The 15,361-nt window shown below is 34.2% G+C and overlaps 1 protein-coding gene across 3 annotated transcripts in view; it reads left to right on the forward strand.

Annotated features, from left to right (window-relative positions):
* The window catches only part of TNPO1 (transportin 1), a 100,823-nt gene extending 89,655 nt beyond the window's left edge, over positions 1-11,168 (forward strand). For all 3 annotated transcript variants that reach the window (XM_023510865.1, XM_023510866.1, XM_012802778.2), the window contains 5 exons: positions 1,150-1,225; positions 2,085-2,184; positions 5,223-5,297; positions 6,700-6,841; positions 9,258-11,168. In XM_023510865.1, coding sequence (XP_023366633.1) covers positions 1,150-1,225; positions 2,085-2,184; positions 5,223-5,297; positions 6,700-6,807 — 359 coding nt within the window. In that variant the 3' untranslated portion in view covers positions 6,808-6,841; positions 9,258-11,168. The remainder of the gene's footprint in view (positions 1-1,149; positions 1,226-2,084; positions 2,185-5,222; positions 5,298-6,699; positions 6,842-9,257) is intronic.
* Positions 11,169-15,361: the final 4,193 nt, after the last annotated feature.

Raw genomic sequence — 15,361 nt, forward strand, 5'->3', positions numbered from 1 at the left:
CCCCCACCCTTTTTTATGAAAGGTTAACCTGTAAGTTTTTGAGAGAACACCATTAAAGCACCTCATGGTTTGTTTTCTGTTTGTATTTTTTCCCGTTGTGTATAAATGTATTTATATGTATGTACCTTTGAATTGCAGTATGCAATTCTGAGTTGCACCTGTTTTATTTAGCTCATTGTAAACTTAAGGACTTTATGAATTTTGGTGGTGAATATGTTTGCCCACTTCAAAATTTTAAAAAATACTAGTGTGTTACCAGTATTATAATGTGTTACATCTATTTTGTGCTATGCATTTTACAGCAAAGATGTAATATTTAGTTTTTCCTATAGTCCACGTGTGACATATTGTTGCAGTGGACTATCTAAATTCCCTTTATTATTGTAGAACTTCGTGTCAAATATTGTTTGAAGTTAGTAGACTGTTAACCAAGTTATCAGTGGTTTGTCACAATGAGATTGAGTTCAGGGCATAGCAGTTTTCTAATTCATTCAGTGGGCACCATGCCACTTAAAACCTGACAGCTGATTTTGATATCAAGCCACAACTACTCTACTTGTTTGTTTGGGAAATATTAACAACAAAAAAAAAAATTCCAAAATTCAGATTAAAACTTCTCATTTCCAAAGACTGGAAATCTTTGAATTCTTATGGAGAAAGATGTAGGGAAATGAGAAATTTTAACTCTTCAGAAATATGTTTTAGTATTCAGAAATGTAGTCAGATTTATTGATATTTCTTGGGGGAAAACAGATTTCGTTATTAAATTCTGAAATTTTGGCTTTTGAATGAAAATTTTCTGTATCTGTTCATTTAATCGCTCATCTTATTAACAATGATATTCTGACACTAGATTGAGTGAGAAAAGCACTTTATCATGGTTTTTGGTGTTCTCTCAATCTTAGAGTTTTTTTAATTCCTTTTGTTTTTCTTTTTCCAAGAGTATGCCATATATGTTGCTGCCCCTTATTTTAGGGGGTGGTAATAAACAGCACTGGTGAAATCTTATGTTTATTATCATACACAAATTCTGTTGGTTTCTGTTTCTGAGTTATTTGTTGTTTTTTCTTTATTTTTTCTCCTTCCCCCTCATTTGCTCATGTCTTGGTTGGCGTTTGGTGGTGTATAACCGTGATTGCGTTACCTTAGCAATAACAATTGGTCGTCTTGGTTACGTTTGTCCTCAAGAGGTGGCCCCCATGCTACAGCAGTTTATAAGACCCTGGTGTGTATTATTCAATCTTTTTTTTTTAATTCATTTTTCTTCACTCTTTCTTTCTCTATCTCACTTTTAGATATATTTTCAGTTGGTTACAAAAATCACAATCCTTAATCATTGCCAACCATGTGACTAATCTTGTCCTATCAGGTTTGTGAGGTTTTTCAATGGCATTGTCATGTATATTTATTTTATGTTGTGGCTAACGACTAATTGATGCATGGGATAAGATTGTCACATGCTTGCTGTGTTAAAAAGCTTGATTATACATGAAAAGCATTTAAATATCCACCAGAAAAATAAAAGTGCATGCAAATTCTATAAATTTAGGTTTTGCATTACGTTTCTTTTTTAGAATTAATTTGGAAACTTGGATTGCATTAAGAAATATGTTTAAATTTCTTATGTATAAAAAACTTGCTTGTTAATGTAAAAGTTAAACATCTACACCATAAGTCTTATAGTAATAGTTTATATTGTGGCAGTACATCCTATGTTCTGCTTTCAATTGACATCATTTTTAGTAGTGTTTAATGGAATACAAGTCAAAATAATACAATTTTAAAAGTTAATTTGGTAACCTTTTTTGGCTCAAGCTCATTAATAGTTTAAATGGGAGATTCAAATCACTTGTCTATTTTATGTATGCAATTTATTAAGAAAATTTTACCATTTCCACCATATTGAGAGTAAATGGGCCCAGCATATAGGAAGTATGGGAAACCGAAACTTAAGCTTTCTGAAATCTCTTCTAATACAACCATTATATATATCTTGGTGCTTATTCCATTAAATACTGTCCATTGGTATTGTAATTAAACCTGCTTTTTTCCTAAATACTAAACTCAATTCTGTAATTCAATAGGTGCACCTCTCTGAGAAACATAAGAGACAATGAGGAAAAAGATTCTGCATTCCGTGGGATTTGTACCATGATCAGTGTGAATCCCAGTGGCGTAATTCAAGTAAGAAAGATGTTCTCATGGATTTGTTGAACTTTTAGTATTTTGAATAATAAAATTTTAATGGGAGAAATATTTTAAGACTTAATCACAAAGAACTTAGTATCTTAAAATGATAATACCTTTTTTTTTACTTCTGAAATTTTTTTTGTTATGAAATAACTTTTACTTATACTTTTTGGGGTTTTTTTGTTTTTTTAATTTTTGAGACATAGTATCTTGTTAGCCTGGACAAAGTGCCACAGCATCATACCTCACAGCAACCTCAAATTCTTGGGCTCAGATGATCCTCTTGCCTCAGCCTCCTGAATAAGTGGGACCACAGGCACCTGCCATAATGCTCAGCTACTTTTTTGTATTTTTTTAGTAGAGATGGGGTCTTGCTCTAATTTAGGCTGGTCTGGAACTCCTGAGCTCCAGTGATCCACGCACCTCTGCCTCCCAAAGAGCTAGGATTACAGGCATGAGCCACTGGGCCCAATGTAAGGTTATATTCTTATCTTGAATTAGTCTAGACTTCTTTCATCCACATTAAGACATCATTTATTTACTTTGTACATACTCATCCATGGATATCAATTTGCTGAGTTTGAAGATATCTACACTTAAGATATCTACACTTAAGAGAGTAACCCAATAATAGGATACTATCTGTGTTACATAGAATCAAGTTTAGAACTAATAAAACACAAATCAGCCATTAAATCTGGTTTAATTTTGAGAGCTTATGACTTATTCATATTTTGTTTTCTAAGCTCATATTTTTATGTATTTTAAATACTTGGCAGTAATGTTAAACATGAATGTAGTCAAAGCTCCTAATCCAACCAAAAGGTTATGTTGAAGAGGGAAGCATGAAACTATTGGTTTCTGAGGATATGCAATTGAGAGAAACAGAGCTGCAAAGAAATGATTTTATAGCAATAACTTTCTCACCTTTATTTTCAAGAAAATAAAAACCTTTCCCTCCTAAGAGAAAAGTGCTTGGAATATTTTAAATAGAGACCTTTTAATATTTTATCTTATGGTTTTTGTTAACTCCATTTCAGAAATAGGAATTTTCAGCTTATAAAATTCAAATTGATACAGATTAGATAGACATTAAAAACATACAAATTAGAACTAGAAGCATCTTGACTAATTTCACATTCATAAAGGTTAATAACTAACTGTAAGAACAAACCAGTGCTGCCTTGAGAGAAGGTCCCTAATTGCAAAATAACTCCAATTGTTAAAGTTTGTTTTTTTCAATACCTACAGACTTAAGTGACGTATCAGATGTGTTTTAGTACTATCTGACATATACCTTATTTTTAAAAAGCATCTTCATACCAGAAGTTTATTTTTTCTTTTTGAATTAGCATTTTAAGATAATGGTACATATGTGATAATAAATTACTACCTACTTAAGAGATGATAGAAATTTCTGCCTTTTAAAAGCTTTTATTCCCAGGCTTTATGTCTCCACCAGGCACAATGGTTCATACCTGTAATCCTAGCACTCTGGGAGGCTAAGGTGGGTGGATTGCTTGAGCTCAGGAGTTCAAGACCAGCCTGAGCAAGAGAGAGACCCCGTCTTTACTAAAAATAGAAAAACTAGGCAGGTGTTATGGCAGGAACCTGTAGTCCCAAGTACTTGGGAGGCTGAGGCAAGCCTATCACCAGAGCCCAGGAGTTTGAGGTTGCTGTAAGCTATGGCACCAGGACAATAATGGGCAACAGAGTGAGACTCTTATCTTTAAAAAAGAAAAAAAAGTGTCACAAATTTTGTTTTTTGAGGCAGAGTCTCACTGTGTCGCCCTCAGTAGAGTGCCACGTGCTGTGACGTCAACAGCTCACAGCAACCTCCAACTCTAGAGCTTAAGCCTTGCCACAGCTCCCAGCTATTTTTTGTTGTGGTGGTGGTTGTCATTGTTACTTAGCAGGCCTGGGCTGGGTTTGAACCCACCAGCTCAGTATACGTGACTGGCACCCTAGGGACTGGGTCACAAGTTTTGTCTTTTATGTTTAAATTTTTAATTATATACTCTGGGTATGAAAGATAAGAGGAATCTTTTTGTTTTATTTTGTTTTTTAAGAGATGGGGTCTTACTCTGTTGCCCAGGCTAGGATACAGTGGCACCATCAGAGCTCACTGTAGCCTTGAACTTTCTGGTCTCAAGCAGTCTTCTTGCCTCAGCCACTGCCGCTCCCAGACAATGTTTGTTTTGTCTTGCTTTGTTTTGTTTTTAATTTTTTGCAGAGACAGGATCTTGCCATATTGTCCCAGCTAGTCTCAAATTTCTCGCCTTAAGTGATCCTCTACCTCAACCTCTCAAAATGCTAGGGTTATATGCATGAGCCACTTACCCAGCCTGGAATCATAATTTAAATGAACAATGAACTTTAAGCACATTTTATTTGCTTCAATAATTTTTTTTTACATTAATGTTAGTAAATTTTTTGAAACTAGTGGATTCTCTGAATTTAATAAAATGTAAAGTAGTTAACATGTAACATTCAACATGCTGCTGATGTTCTGACATGTTATTTATTTGTCTTATTTTTGTTCAGATAATCTTAAGTAATTGAGAGTAATTGAGGTTCTTTGCTCTTGTTTGGACTTGATGTTTCTATAATTGATTTTTCTTTTAACTGTGGTCATTTCACTAAATTTTCTGTCTGAAGATGAGTCTTGACATTTAGACCTATTTCTATATTTCAAATCAAGCTTATCTGATAAATATTTAGCTAGTGATAAGTTATTTGTAGGCTAGTCAGAAGAGTAAGGTTTTGAATCTGATTTTTCTTTAATCCAGTAAGTGAACATTTTGATGTTTTCAGTCTATTTCCGCTTGCTGGACAGGAGTTTGTTTTGATGCATGATAAAAAATACAACAGAACATTAGATTCCAGTACAAACTAGAGTCTAGGGTTTTTTTATATTTTCTCTTTTTTAGTTAGGATTCTATTGTGACACAAATTTTGAGGTTTAACATATATCATTTGCTGAGTTTAACAAATATTTTATCCATCTAAGATGTATTTCTTTCTTATTACAGGATTTTATATTTTTTTGTGATGCTGTTGCATCATGGATTAACCCAAAAGATGATCTCAGAGACATGTTCTGTAAGGTAACTAATAAGTCTTTATGATATATGATCTTGGGACCATTAAAGTCACAGTTGAAAAGTTTAAACTATTTTTATATTTTATATGAAAGTTAAGTTATTCAAATAAGTATTGGTAGATCTTATGTAACCCTTTTACTTGGTAACAAAGTTGACTTGTTAAGATATGGCAGTAGAGGCCTAGTGCCCGTAGGTCAGTGAATAGGGTGCCAGCCACATACACTGAGGCTGGCAGGTTCAAGTCTGGCCCAGGCCTACAAAACAACCATGACAACTGCAACCAAAAAATAGCTGGGCGTTGTGGTGGGTGCCTGTGGTCCCAGCTACTTGGGAGGTTGAGGCAAGAGATTCACTTAAGCCCAAGAGTTTGGAGTTATTGTGAACTGTGATGTCACAGCATTCTACCAAGGGTGACATAGTGAGACTCTGTTTCAAAAAAAAATAAATTTTATATATCTATGGCAGTAGTACATGCAGTTTGAAAATATTTTCTCGATAGTACAACAAACTCATGTGATCCCATTGTTTGACTCATGGAAAATGGTATATGTTTTTCAAGATGGATAATTGAGATTTGGGTTGGACTATAATCTGAAACTGTTGAACAGAGTATAAATCTAAGAAGCATCCATAGGGATTAAGCCTTTATTGTGTTCTTTGCTTTGTTAGTATACCCTTTTGATTAGCTCTAGTCCGCACTCAGCTGTAACAGAATGAAAAATAAAATGTAATTGCACATTTGAATCACCTAATATTAAAATTAATGAACTACAGCTGAAGCCAGGAACCCAAAGCTTGTATACTTCCAGTTCAAAGTAGACATAATATGTCAAAAACTTAATTCCTGGCACGGCTCCTGTGGCTCAAGTGGCTAAGGTGCCAGCCACATACACCTGAGCTGGCGGGTTCAAATCCAGCCTGGGACCTGCCAAACAGTAATGATGGCTGCAACCAAAAAAATAGCCAGGTGTTGTGGCGAGCGCCTGTAGTCTCAGCTACTTGGGAGGCGGAGGCAGGAGACTCGCTTGAGCCCAGGAGTTGGAGGTTGCTGTGAGCCATGATGCCACAGCACTCGACCCCGGGCGACAGCTTGAGGCTCTGTCTCAAAGAGAAAAAAAACTTCCTTGCATGAATTCTGTACTTTCTTGTTTTTCATCAGTATGATGCCAGAGATTGTCTAGATTATATCTGTTACTGGGACACTTGTTGAATCCTATGAAGCATATGTTATAAAGTACTTTTAGGCAAGTTATGGAATAGTGTAGAGTCTTGCAAGGTTGAGAATTAACTATTTTGAAAAGGATATAATTTTGAAATAATCAATAGTGTTGGATTTCAGAAGCTACATAGAACAGATTTTTCTCTTTCAGTACTGATAAATGTATTGGCTTTTCACTCTTTGCAGATCCTTCATGGATTTAAAAATCAAGTTGGGGATGAAAATTGGAGGCGTTTCTCAGACCAGTTTCCTCTTCCCTTAAAAGAGCGTCTTGCAGCTTTTTATGGTGTTTAATCTAATACACTTAAGCTGCAGTCCCAAAATTAGGGTAAGTTATAAGAAGTTTGGAAATTTCTGGATGAAGAAAATTTGGTTAAGACTATAATCTCAAACTGCTGAATAGAATTAAAAGCTATTTGTTTTAAATGGGGATTGAATAAAACATAGTCTCATGTTATACTATATCGAACTTTTAAATTAACCTAAGAGAAGGCTAGAAAAATTTTTTTAAAGAACCTATAAGCCAGAATAAAATGAATGGTTCTACTTTGAAGTAGGAATTTATACCCTTTGATATAAGAACTTTCTATATTACGAGCTTTAAGGAAATCACAAGAGAATTGAAGCTGGGTTTTGACTCAGTATTTCCAGTATGTTTTGTTGAGCACCTACCACGTGCCCAGGACTGTATGAGTAATTAATGGAAGATTCTATTTTGATTTGGGGTATTAGAGGGATGTATTCCCATTTGGACTCTTGTTCCTTGAGGTTTTCTTTACTTAAATGGTGTTAACAATTCTGATCTCTTAGCTTCAGTTTCCTCATTGAGTTATGTTGAAGAGTATATGGCATACTTTATGTAAGCCAGACGTGTGTCATACACCTATGGTCCTAACTACTCAGGAGGCTGAGGAGGGAGGGTCATTTGAGCAGAGGAGTTTGAGATCAGCATGGGCCACATAGCAAGATTCTACTTCAAAAGAAAAAAGGAATACTGTGTGATGCCAGATTTAGTATATCGCCCAGAACACTAAGTTTCTTCAGTAAATGTTAAGAACATGGGGCAGTATGGTGAACCATGATTTTGACATTTTTCTTTAGGTTTTGAACATTAATTGAGACATACTTGACTGGAAGCCAGAGGATATGCTGAAATGTGTACACTGAGCTAGATCTTAAATCTAGAAAGATTTCACCCATCTAATTTATCTAAATGAGAAGGCAGTAGAAACTGGACTTGCAGCCTCTGGAATGTCTCAGAGCCCTTTGTGTGTGTTGTCCCACTTTCCCACTTTGATCTTGAGTCCTCAGGACTGTTTTATGGCTTTGGCATTTTATAAAAGTGCTGGATTCAGTTTATGTTGAACTATGAGAATGTAGTAGATAAGGATGACTTAGTTTCAGGGATTCAGTAGTGAGCTACTAATAAGTCTGTAGTATTTTCAGTCTTCTTATCTTTGTGGTCTCATCACCAATTATGAACTGTTTTAAGACATGAAATAATTGTCAGTTGTCTAATTAGAAATAATATAAATCAATACCTTTTTTCCTACCTTTTCATATACTCCTCTTCCCTTGTCTCAGAGGCAGGAGGAAAAGGGCTACTTGTACTTTTCCACAAAAGGACTAATCATTCTCTGTGAATTCCCATGAACATTCATAAATGTCCAAAGTTTGACATGAGTGGGTAGTAAAGTTTTCTTGAAGAAGGACCACTATCAAGTTTAAATCTCCTAGTAATCTTACCTTATTTCTTATCTCTTAATGTCCTTTTTATCATTAAAATTGTATTGTTGAGAAAAGTTCCGAGTGGCCTGAGAATAGAGAAGTGACCAAATGAAATCAAGTTAGAATAGGGCGGTTGCCTGTGACTCAGTGAGCAGGACGCTGGCCCCATATACCGAGGATGGTGGGTTCAAACCCGGCCCCGGCCAAACTAAAAGAAATAGCCAGGCGTTGTGGCAGGAGCCTGTAGTCCCAGCTACTCGGGAGGCTGAGGCAAGAGAATCACCTAAGCCCAAGAGCTGGAGGTTGCTGTGAGCTGTGACACTACAACACTCTACTGAGGGTGACAAGGTGAGACTCTGTCTCTAAAAAAAAAAGAAAGCAATAGTGTTAGAATAGTAACTAATGAGGAGCATCAAGAAAGCAGGTATAAATTTTACTCTTTGATATTTATTTACCCTACAGTAGTAATGAACAGTTTTGGTGCCTCCGAGGCTACAAATCAGAAAATGAAAAATAACCGGTTGCTTAGTTTTTACTAGACTAGAATTTTGTTTGCTTAATATTGGAAATACCAGGGTAAAGAGTATTTTGATTCTCATTAAGAGAAGTGATTATCCTAAAGAAAGTGCTATTCAGTTCTGAAGAAAATAAGGCAACGTAATATGTAAGAAATAACCCAGTTTTTACTGGGTCTTATTTTGCACAATGGGATGAAAATTAGACTGATAGCATCATCATATAGGGCACATTTCATCTGTACAAAGTACAGCATGCTTTTGTGTGTTCCCATCTTCAGCTCACTTTTCATATCTGATGCAGGTGACAATTCAAAGCCATAGGAGAAGGAAGCACCATGATTATAATTGACTAGCATGATCTTAGGCCATTTGTCCAATTTCTCATTTTCTTTGTAGGTAAAAATAGCCATCATTATTTGATTAATTTTGTATTTCACTGACTTTGAAAGACTGACAATTGTTAAAGATAAAATTGCTTTTGTTCTTTTTTTTTTATAGGTCCTTCGGTCTTGGAGACTATGAGGGAGCCTCTGCACCCAGGGAAAATGTTACCCTTTACAGGGGGGAAGGGTAAACCAGTAGGGAATACAGTACAATCCCAACCCTACTGGGAGGGGCGGGAGGGAGGTGTTGCCGTCACTGTATTAAGTCGATGTTGGGAAACGTTTTAACATCTGGAGCTTTTGTGGGTGGAAATCTGTCTCCAATTACAACTCTGCACTGGATGTGAAGAAGAAAAAAAAATGTTCAGTCTGCTCACAAAACAGTACATTCTGGAATATTATGGGGAATTGTACCAAAACAAGAACCATAAATGATGCATAGGGATAAGAAAGAGGAAAAATTCTATAGCGCACAATAAAGGAAACCTGAGGGGGTTACAAAAAGTAAAGAAGCTTTTTTTTTTTAATTCAAAGATTTTTATATAAATTTTCCCAATGCTGGGGCATTGTTTTGCATGCTGATGAAGAACTTCACAAACGAAACTAATAAGAGTTAAAATCAGCTTGCCTTCCCAAAGTAGAAGCAGGTTCTTGGAAGTTACAATTAAAGGTACCCCCCCCAAAAAAAAGTTGGAAATAAAACAAAACAAATTTAAGCAAAGAAGCACCCTGTGAAATGCCAAATGAGTCACTCCTTTTACCTTTGTGGGGTGGGCAGGGAGGGAAGAATTGGGGTTGGGCGTATCAAACTAAAGATGACATCTTAATTTTGCATTAAACATAAGTGTAGTGGATATAATTTGATGTTTGTACTTCATTAGATTTAATTTCTAGGCCAAGATGTTATTTTTAAAGTGCAGTTTAAGGTTCAGGCATGCATTCTGGCTCATAGTGATTGAAAGTAATTTAAATTAGTGGGGAAGTAGCATGCTTGCATCACATAGAGTGAGGTTGGTATTCATTTACCTATGTTGGCGCCAGTTTGTGTTGCAGTTTACCAATTCAAGATAGCCCTGCATTTAAAATTCCTTTTTAAGATTTGTGGATTTTATTTTTATTAAGAATATAGATATATAAAGTACTGTAGTTTACAGCTAGACCTTGAAATATCTTTTTTAGGATCTGTTAGGAATAAGATTGATATTGTATTGTGTGTAACCTGCACAATGTGGAAAGCTGATATACCTGTGCAAAATCTTTGCCTCTGTGCTGTCAGTGTGATGTGCTTTCTGCATGGTTATATACTACTAGTGATTTTATCAAAACTTCAAAATATAAATTACATGGTAAAAGATCTGTAAAAGGCTGCATAAATGTTAGTTGGCACATAAAGACAATTGTAGATGTTGAAAATGATTGCTATATTTCAGTGTTTATTCCCACTCAACATAATGCCTTCTAAGCTTTTTTTTTTTTTTTAAAGCATGATCTTAAAGATATGTTTAAGTTAATGGATGTAATGCAGGGTTCCTACACTGTATTGGCGCATGTTGGTGGCCCTCTGTGCCCTAGATATATGCACACAGGGTGCAAGTTAAAAGCTACAGAGTGAAAGTTGGTTTGGATCCTCTTCATTTCATTTGTTTAGCTTTTCTGTTATTTTTCTCTACTTACATGTATTCCTGTGAATAAATCCTTGTTAAGTTAACCCTTTACTTTTCCTTTCATGTGTATTTTCTTATATACTGTGAATGTGAAACCTAACTGGTACACTTGATCTTGTGTCCATATGAAAGTGCAAGTCTTTATTAATTTGGATTGCCTGAACAGTGTATCCCATGATGATGAAGGAAAATGGAGAGATTTTTCTTTTTAACTCTGCTGGTCAGAGATGAAGCCACGCCTTTCCATTTTTCAATGCTGCATATTTAATCTGCAACAAAAATGTTAAGCCATAACAGCCTTTTTATATTTTAGTTTGTCACCTTTGCATTGCAGAATAAATACTGAATAACCATTTTTATAAGCAGTTGCTCCTCTTTGCATGGTTCTATTCTCTAGAAGTGTTGAATGATACAGCCATTGCACTGAAGTTTGAGCTGTGTGGGTGTGAATTTATAAGTACTGTTTCAAAAAATTTCAAATGCATGGTAGCATGCAGAAAGGTTTTTGTGTGTGTGTGTGTTTCGTTTTTTTTTTTTTTTAACATGTTCTTTCACCCTCCTTCCTTTACTTTGGCTTTGCAAATTTCAGTCTGTAGAGCCTGAAATTAAATTATTTTATAATGCCCAATTTTTATATAAGTTGGATTCAAAGGGTTTGTGGCGTTTTGCTTTCTAGTACCATTGCTTCCCTAGAAGCCAAAAAGTGATTCCTATTTAGTCTTTGATAAACTGTGTAGGGTAGCTATTTTATTCTTACAGTGACATCCTGTAGTTCTTCAGATACTTTTTAGAATCTAATAGTACAGATATTTTAATATTCTGGAATAGGTAATATTTTAAATTAAAAGAAATGGCCAGATTTTTCTCTAAACAGTAAAACAAAAACAACCTTTAGTAAAGATACATGAACCTATGATTCACAATTTTATATTGACTAAAGCAGTATTGTCACCTGTCTGATTAAAAATTAGTTTCAGTTAAGCAGATGAAATACCACTTTAAGAATGTGTTCACTTTTGTGGTCATTTGACCTGTTTTTAAATTGAAAGGAAATTTAATTAAATATAAAAATTAAGTAAATATGACTGACAACCTGAAAGTGGGTTGGGGTTTTTTTGTATTTTTTCCCCCTTGAGGTTATTGTTTCTTTCCTAATTTATATTATATTTCAGACACATAGTGTAGCACAGGAATTTGCAGAATCCATTTAAGTTATCTTTTGAGGTAAGCTCTGATTTAGCATTTATTGTGATAAAACCTAGTACATCATGGGATATATATAAAAACAACTTAATTTTTGTGGTGTAGTCTTAATAGTTTTGAATGTTGACTGAATGTCTGTGAAATTGTGAGTTTGTCTTTGTTACATTCCAGTGTTTCCGCCTCTTGGCATGCTTAAAGCACGGCTTACTTCATCTGCTCCTTACACACTAAAATGCTGTTAGTGTGCTCAACTACAGAAATAGCCGCTGCTAAGTGATGTAGATTTTCTACTTGAATATTTTTATGTTGTAGGAACCTCAGGAGGTCAGTGTTTACTGTTTTATATATGCCTTCTTTTTCCTGTTTGAGCTTCTCTCTTTGAAGGATTCTAACAGAATAAAAGCTGCTGATCAACCTAAGTTGGAAACAGAAAGTATATTTAATATAATTTAAATGCATGTTTGGCAGTTCCATGTTAATAGCCCATCAGCAAGTAAACTTTGTGCCACAAGTATCATTTATTCGAGAAATAATTTTGCTTTTTGTATTGTCTAATCTCTTTAATGACTTCATACTGTGTAAAAAGAAATCACTTTCTTAATATTTTTGGTTGGTTATTTCCCAAATAATCAACATGTAAATAATCTTTAAGAGCCAGTTCTGATGCTTTACATTATTGCTACTTGATTTTGTTACGCAAGTTATAGTTCAGAAAAATAGATTTTAAAACACTTAACCAAGCCATTACATCTTTAAAACAAAACAAGTAGCATACGTTTTGTAATTAACGTATTGATAAACACTGTGATTTTTTTTTTTTGGTTAATTTTTTTTCATTGGTCTGAATTGCTTAAACTGCATATATTGTAAAATAGCATTAGATGTATATTTTAAAGCAATTTCAGCTAATTTTCCTCTTGAAATGCTTTGTCTACTCAGTTATAAAATATTCAGATACAAGTTTTATCTCAGGTGATTACTCCTGTATCTTTTTTGCTTTGGTGACATATGCTTATAAAGGGTCATCATACTTAAATTCTTTGAGTTTTTGTGTATTTCGTTGAGATTCATTATCATTCTTCCCATTAGTCTAGCAGACAGCGGTGGTATAAAGCCATCCTCACAGTCCTTTTGCATGCCTGTATACCTAAAAGAGAGTTAAATTTGGTCCTCATTTTCTCTAAACCCTCCAATAAGAAAGAGGAAGATTGCTTCTCTATATAAAATTATCCTGCAAAGCAGAAATGCCAAAATTAAACTAATTATGTCTAAACATATGCCCTTTGCCATGAAAAGGCAAGAAAAAGTGTTTTGGGTTTTTGTTGTGGGTTTTTTTTTTTTTTTTTTGCTTCATGTAGTTAATCTATATTATTCATATTGAATGTATTAACAGATAATGGTGCAAAAACATTCTTCCCAAGAGAAGAGTGTATCATGCCTAATTGCAGTTTCAATCCTTCCTTTGGTATAGTACTTTAAGACACACAGCTTTGCTTACTGAATTATTTTTGCAAGTAATACAAAAGGGGAAAACACTAACTGTTGCTACTAGAGCTCGTAATAAAATGTAGGCTTGGAAACTTTAAGAGAACTATGGTCTTCAAATAGTTAAGGGCCTGGGATAATTTAGGTGAAAAGTCAGATCAGTAATGAGCTGTGTTAACAATATTATCTGGTAATAATGCCATGCAATATAGCAATGTATTATTAGTGCATTTCATACTATATTAAATATTCAGATACTTCTAATGCCTCTTTAAAATTTTTACATAAAAGTTAGTTTTACTCACCTGTACACTTTCCAGGTTACTTGTGACTAATTTTTTCAGGCTTATATAGAGCTTTCCCCCGTTGGCATTACTTATGTAGATTTATGCCTAATTATCATTATACATATAAATTTTTAAGCTATACATTTAAATTACAGCAACTGTTGTGGTTTGTATCCCAGAATGTATTGGTTTTTTTTTTTTTAAGATGCATAATAGTTGAATGTATGCATGATTTTGAGAGAAGTTAAAATGGTGATTTTTTTTATTTTTTTTTTTACCTCTTGTACATTTTAAAACCAAGCCAAATCTGTTTGCCAAGCAGTATATTGCTAATTAGAAAACCAGTAGTAGTCTTTCTTTTACTATAGTTTTGATTTATCTGCCATAGAATTCCCTTGTACTGTGGCTTGGTATTATGTAGGATTAGGTATTTTATAGGTCTTATATCTTTCTAAAAACTTACTATATAACATGGTTAGCCTATAAGGCGATCAGTGTTGGTCCCCTTCTAATAGCAGCCTTGTAAAGGGTTCCACTGTACTTTGTTGTTTTTCCTTTGTGGATATATAACCAAATTGAGCTTGGATGATTTTAATGGAGATAATAATTAGATAATACTGTGTACTTAATTTTACTTAATAGAATACCATCTTGTGAGAACAGGCGTTTAAACATGGTAAATGACTTCACTTCCTATTATAAAACAGTTTTACACATATGTTAACATCGGGTGCAATAATTTAGTAGTGTTAGCTTTAGTTATAAATAACTGGATCTTTCTGCTGACAACTTAGGTTGTATGAGTTATGCTTAAAAGCTTTAAATCTGATGTTTCCTGTACCTGCCACACTATGTTAGAATGTGTCCTTCAAACATATCCTCCTGCAACTTCTCAAACTGTACTAAATTGATATTTCTTGAAGTCTAACTCTGTGCTAACAGATCTTCATTTTAAATAGAATACGGTTTTAATTTTTGATAAGCTGCTGAATTTTAAAGAGAGTTTTTTGGGGCCACCAAATATTTTGGATCATGCAGAGAATATATATTGTACTGTAGTAATTTTGTATTTACATTTGTATGATGTGACATAATAGATGTGAATGTTAATCACTGCTTGACTATGTTAATAAAGTTGTTTAACTATAGATGTTGCACTCTGATTTTTAATGAAAGGAAATGAGCTTATTTTCTCCTCCTCCATTTTGGGTCCAGGTAGATCTTGTGGGTTTTTTCTTGTTATTTTGTGTGAAGTTTTTTCCTTTTAACTTATACATTAGTACACTCTTGTTTAACCTCATTTATTCTTTAAATCTAGTATTTGTTTATTTGTATGGTACGGCAAAAACTGATTTTCACCACAGTTTAACTTAATTCCTATGCTGATAAATTTTAAACAGTTGATTTTAGGTTCATCTGTTTGAAGATGGGGGAGATACTACAAAAAGAAAAGGTGAAATTGTGAATATAAAACACTGATTTAAGGATAGATTTGCATGAGTGTGTATGAATGTATGTCTGTTTAAGGCTTCCTGTTTATCCTTCAAAGAATTAAGACTTGTAATTTTGGAAATTAACAT

This window comes from Otolemur garnettii, unplaced genomic scaffold (assembly GCF_000181295.1).
Source record: "Otolemur garnettii isolate 467f Iridium unplaced genomic scaffold, OtoGar3 scaffold00017, whole genome shotgun sequence".
NCBI lineage: Eukaryota > Metazoa > Chordata > Mammalia > Primates > Galagidae > Otolemur > Otolemur garnettii.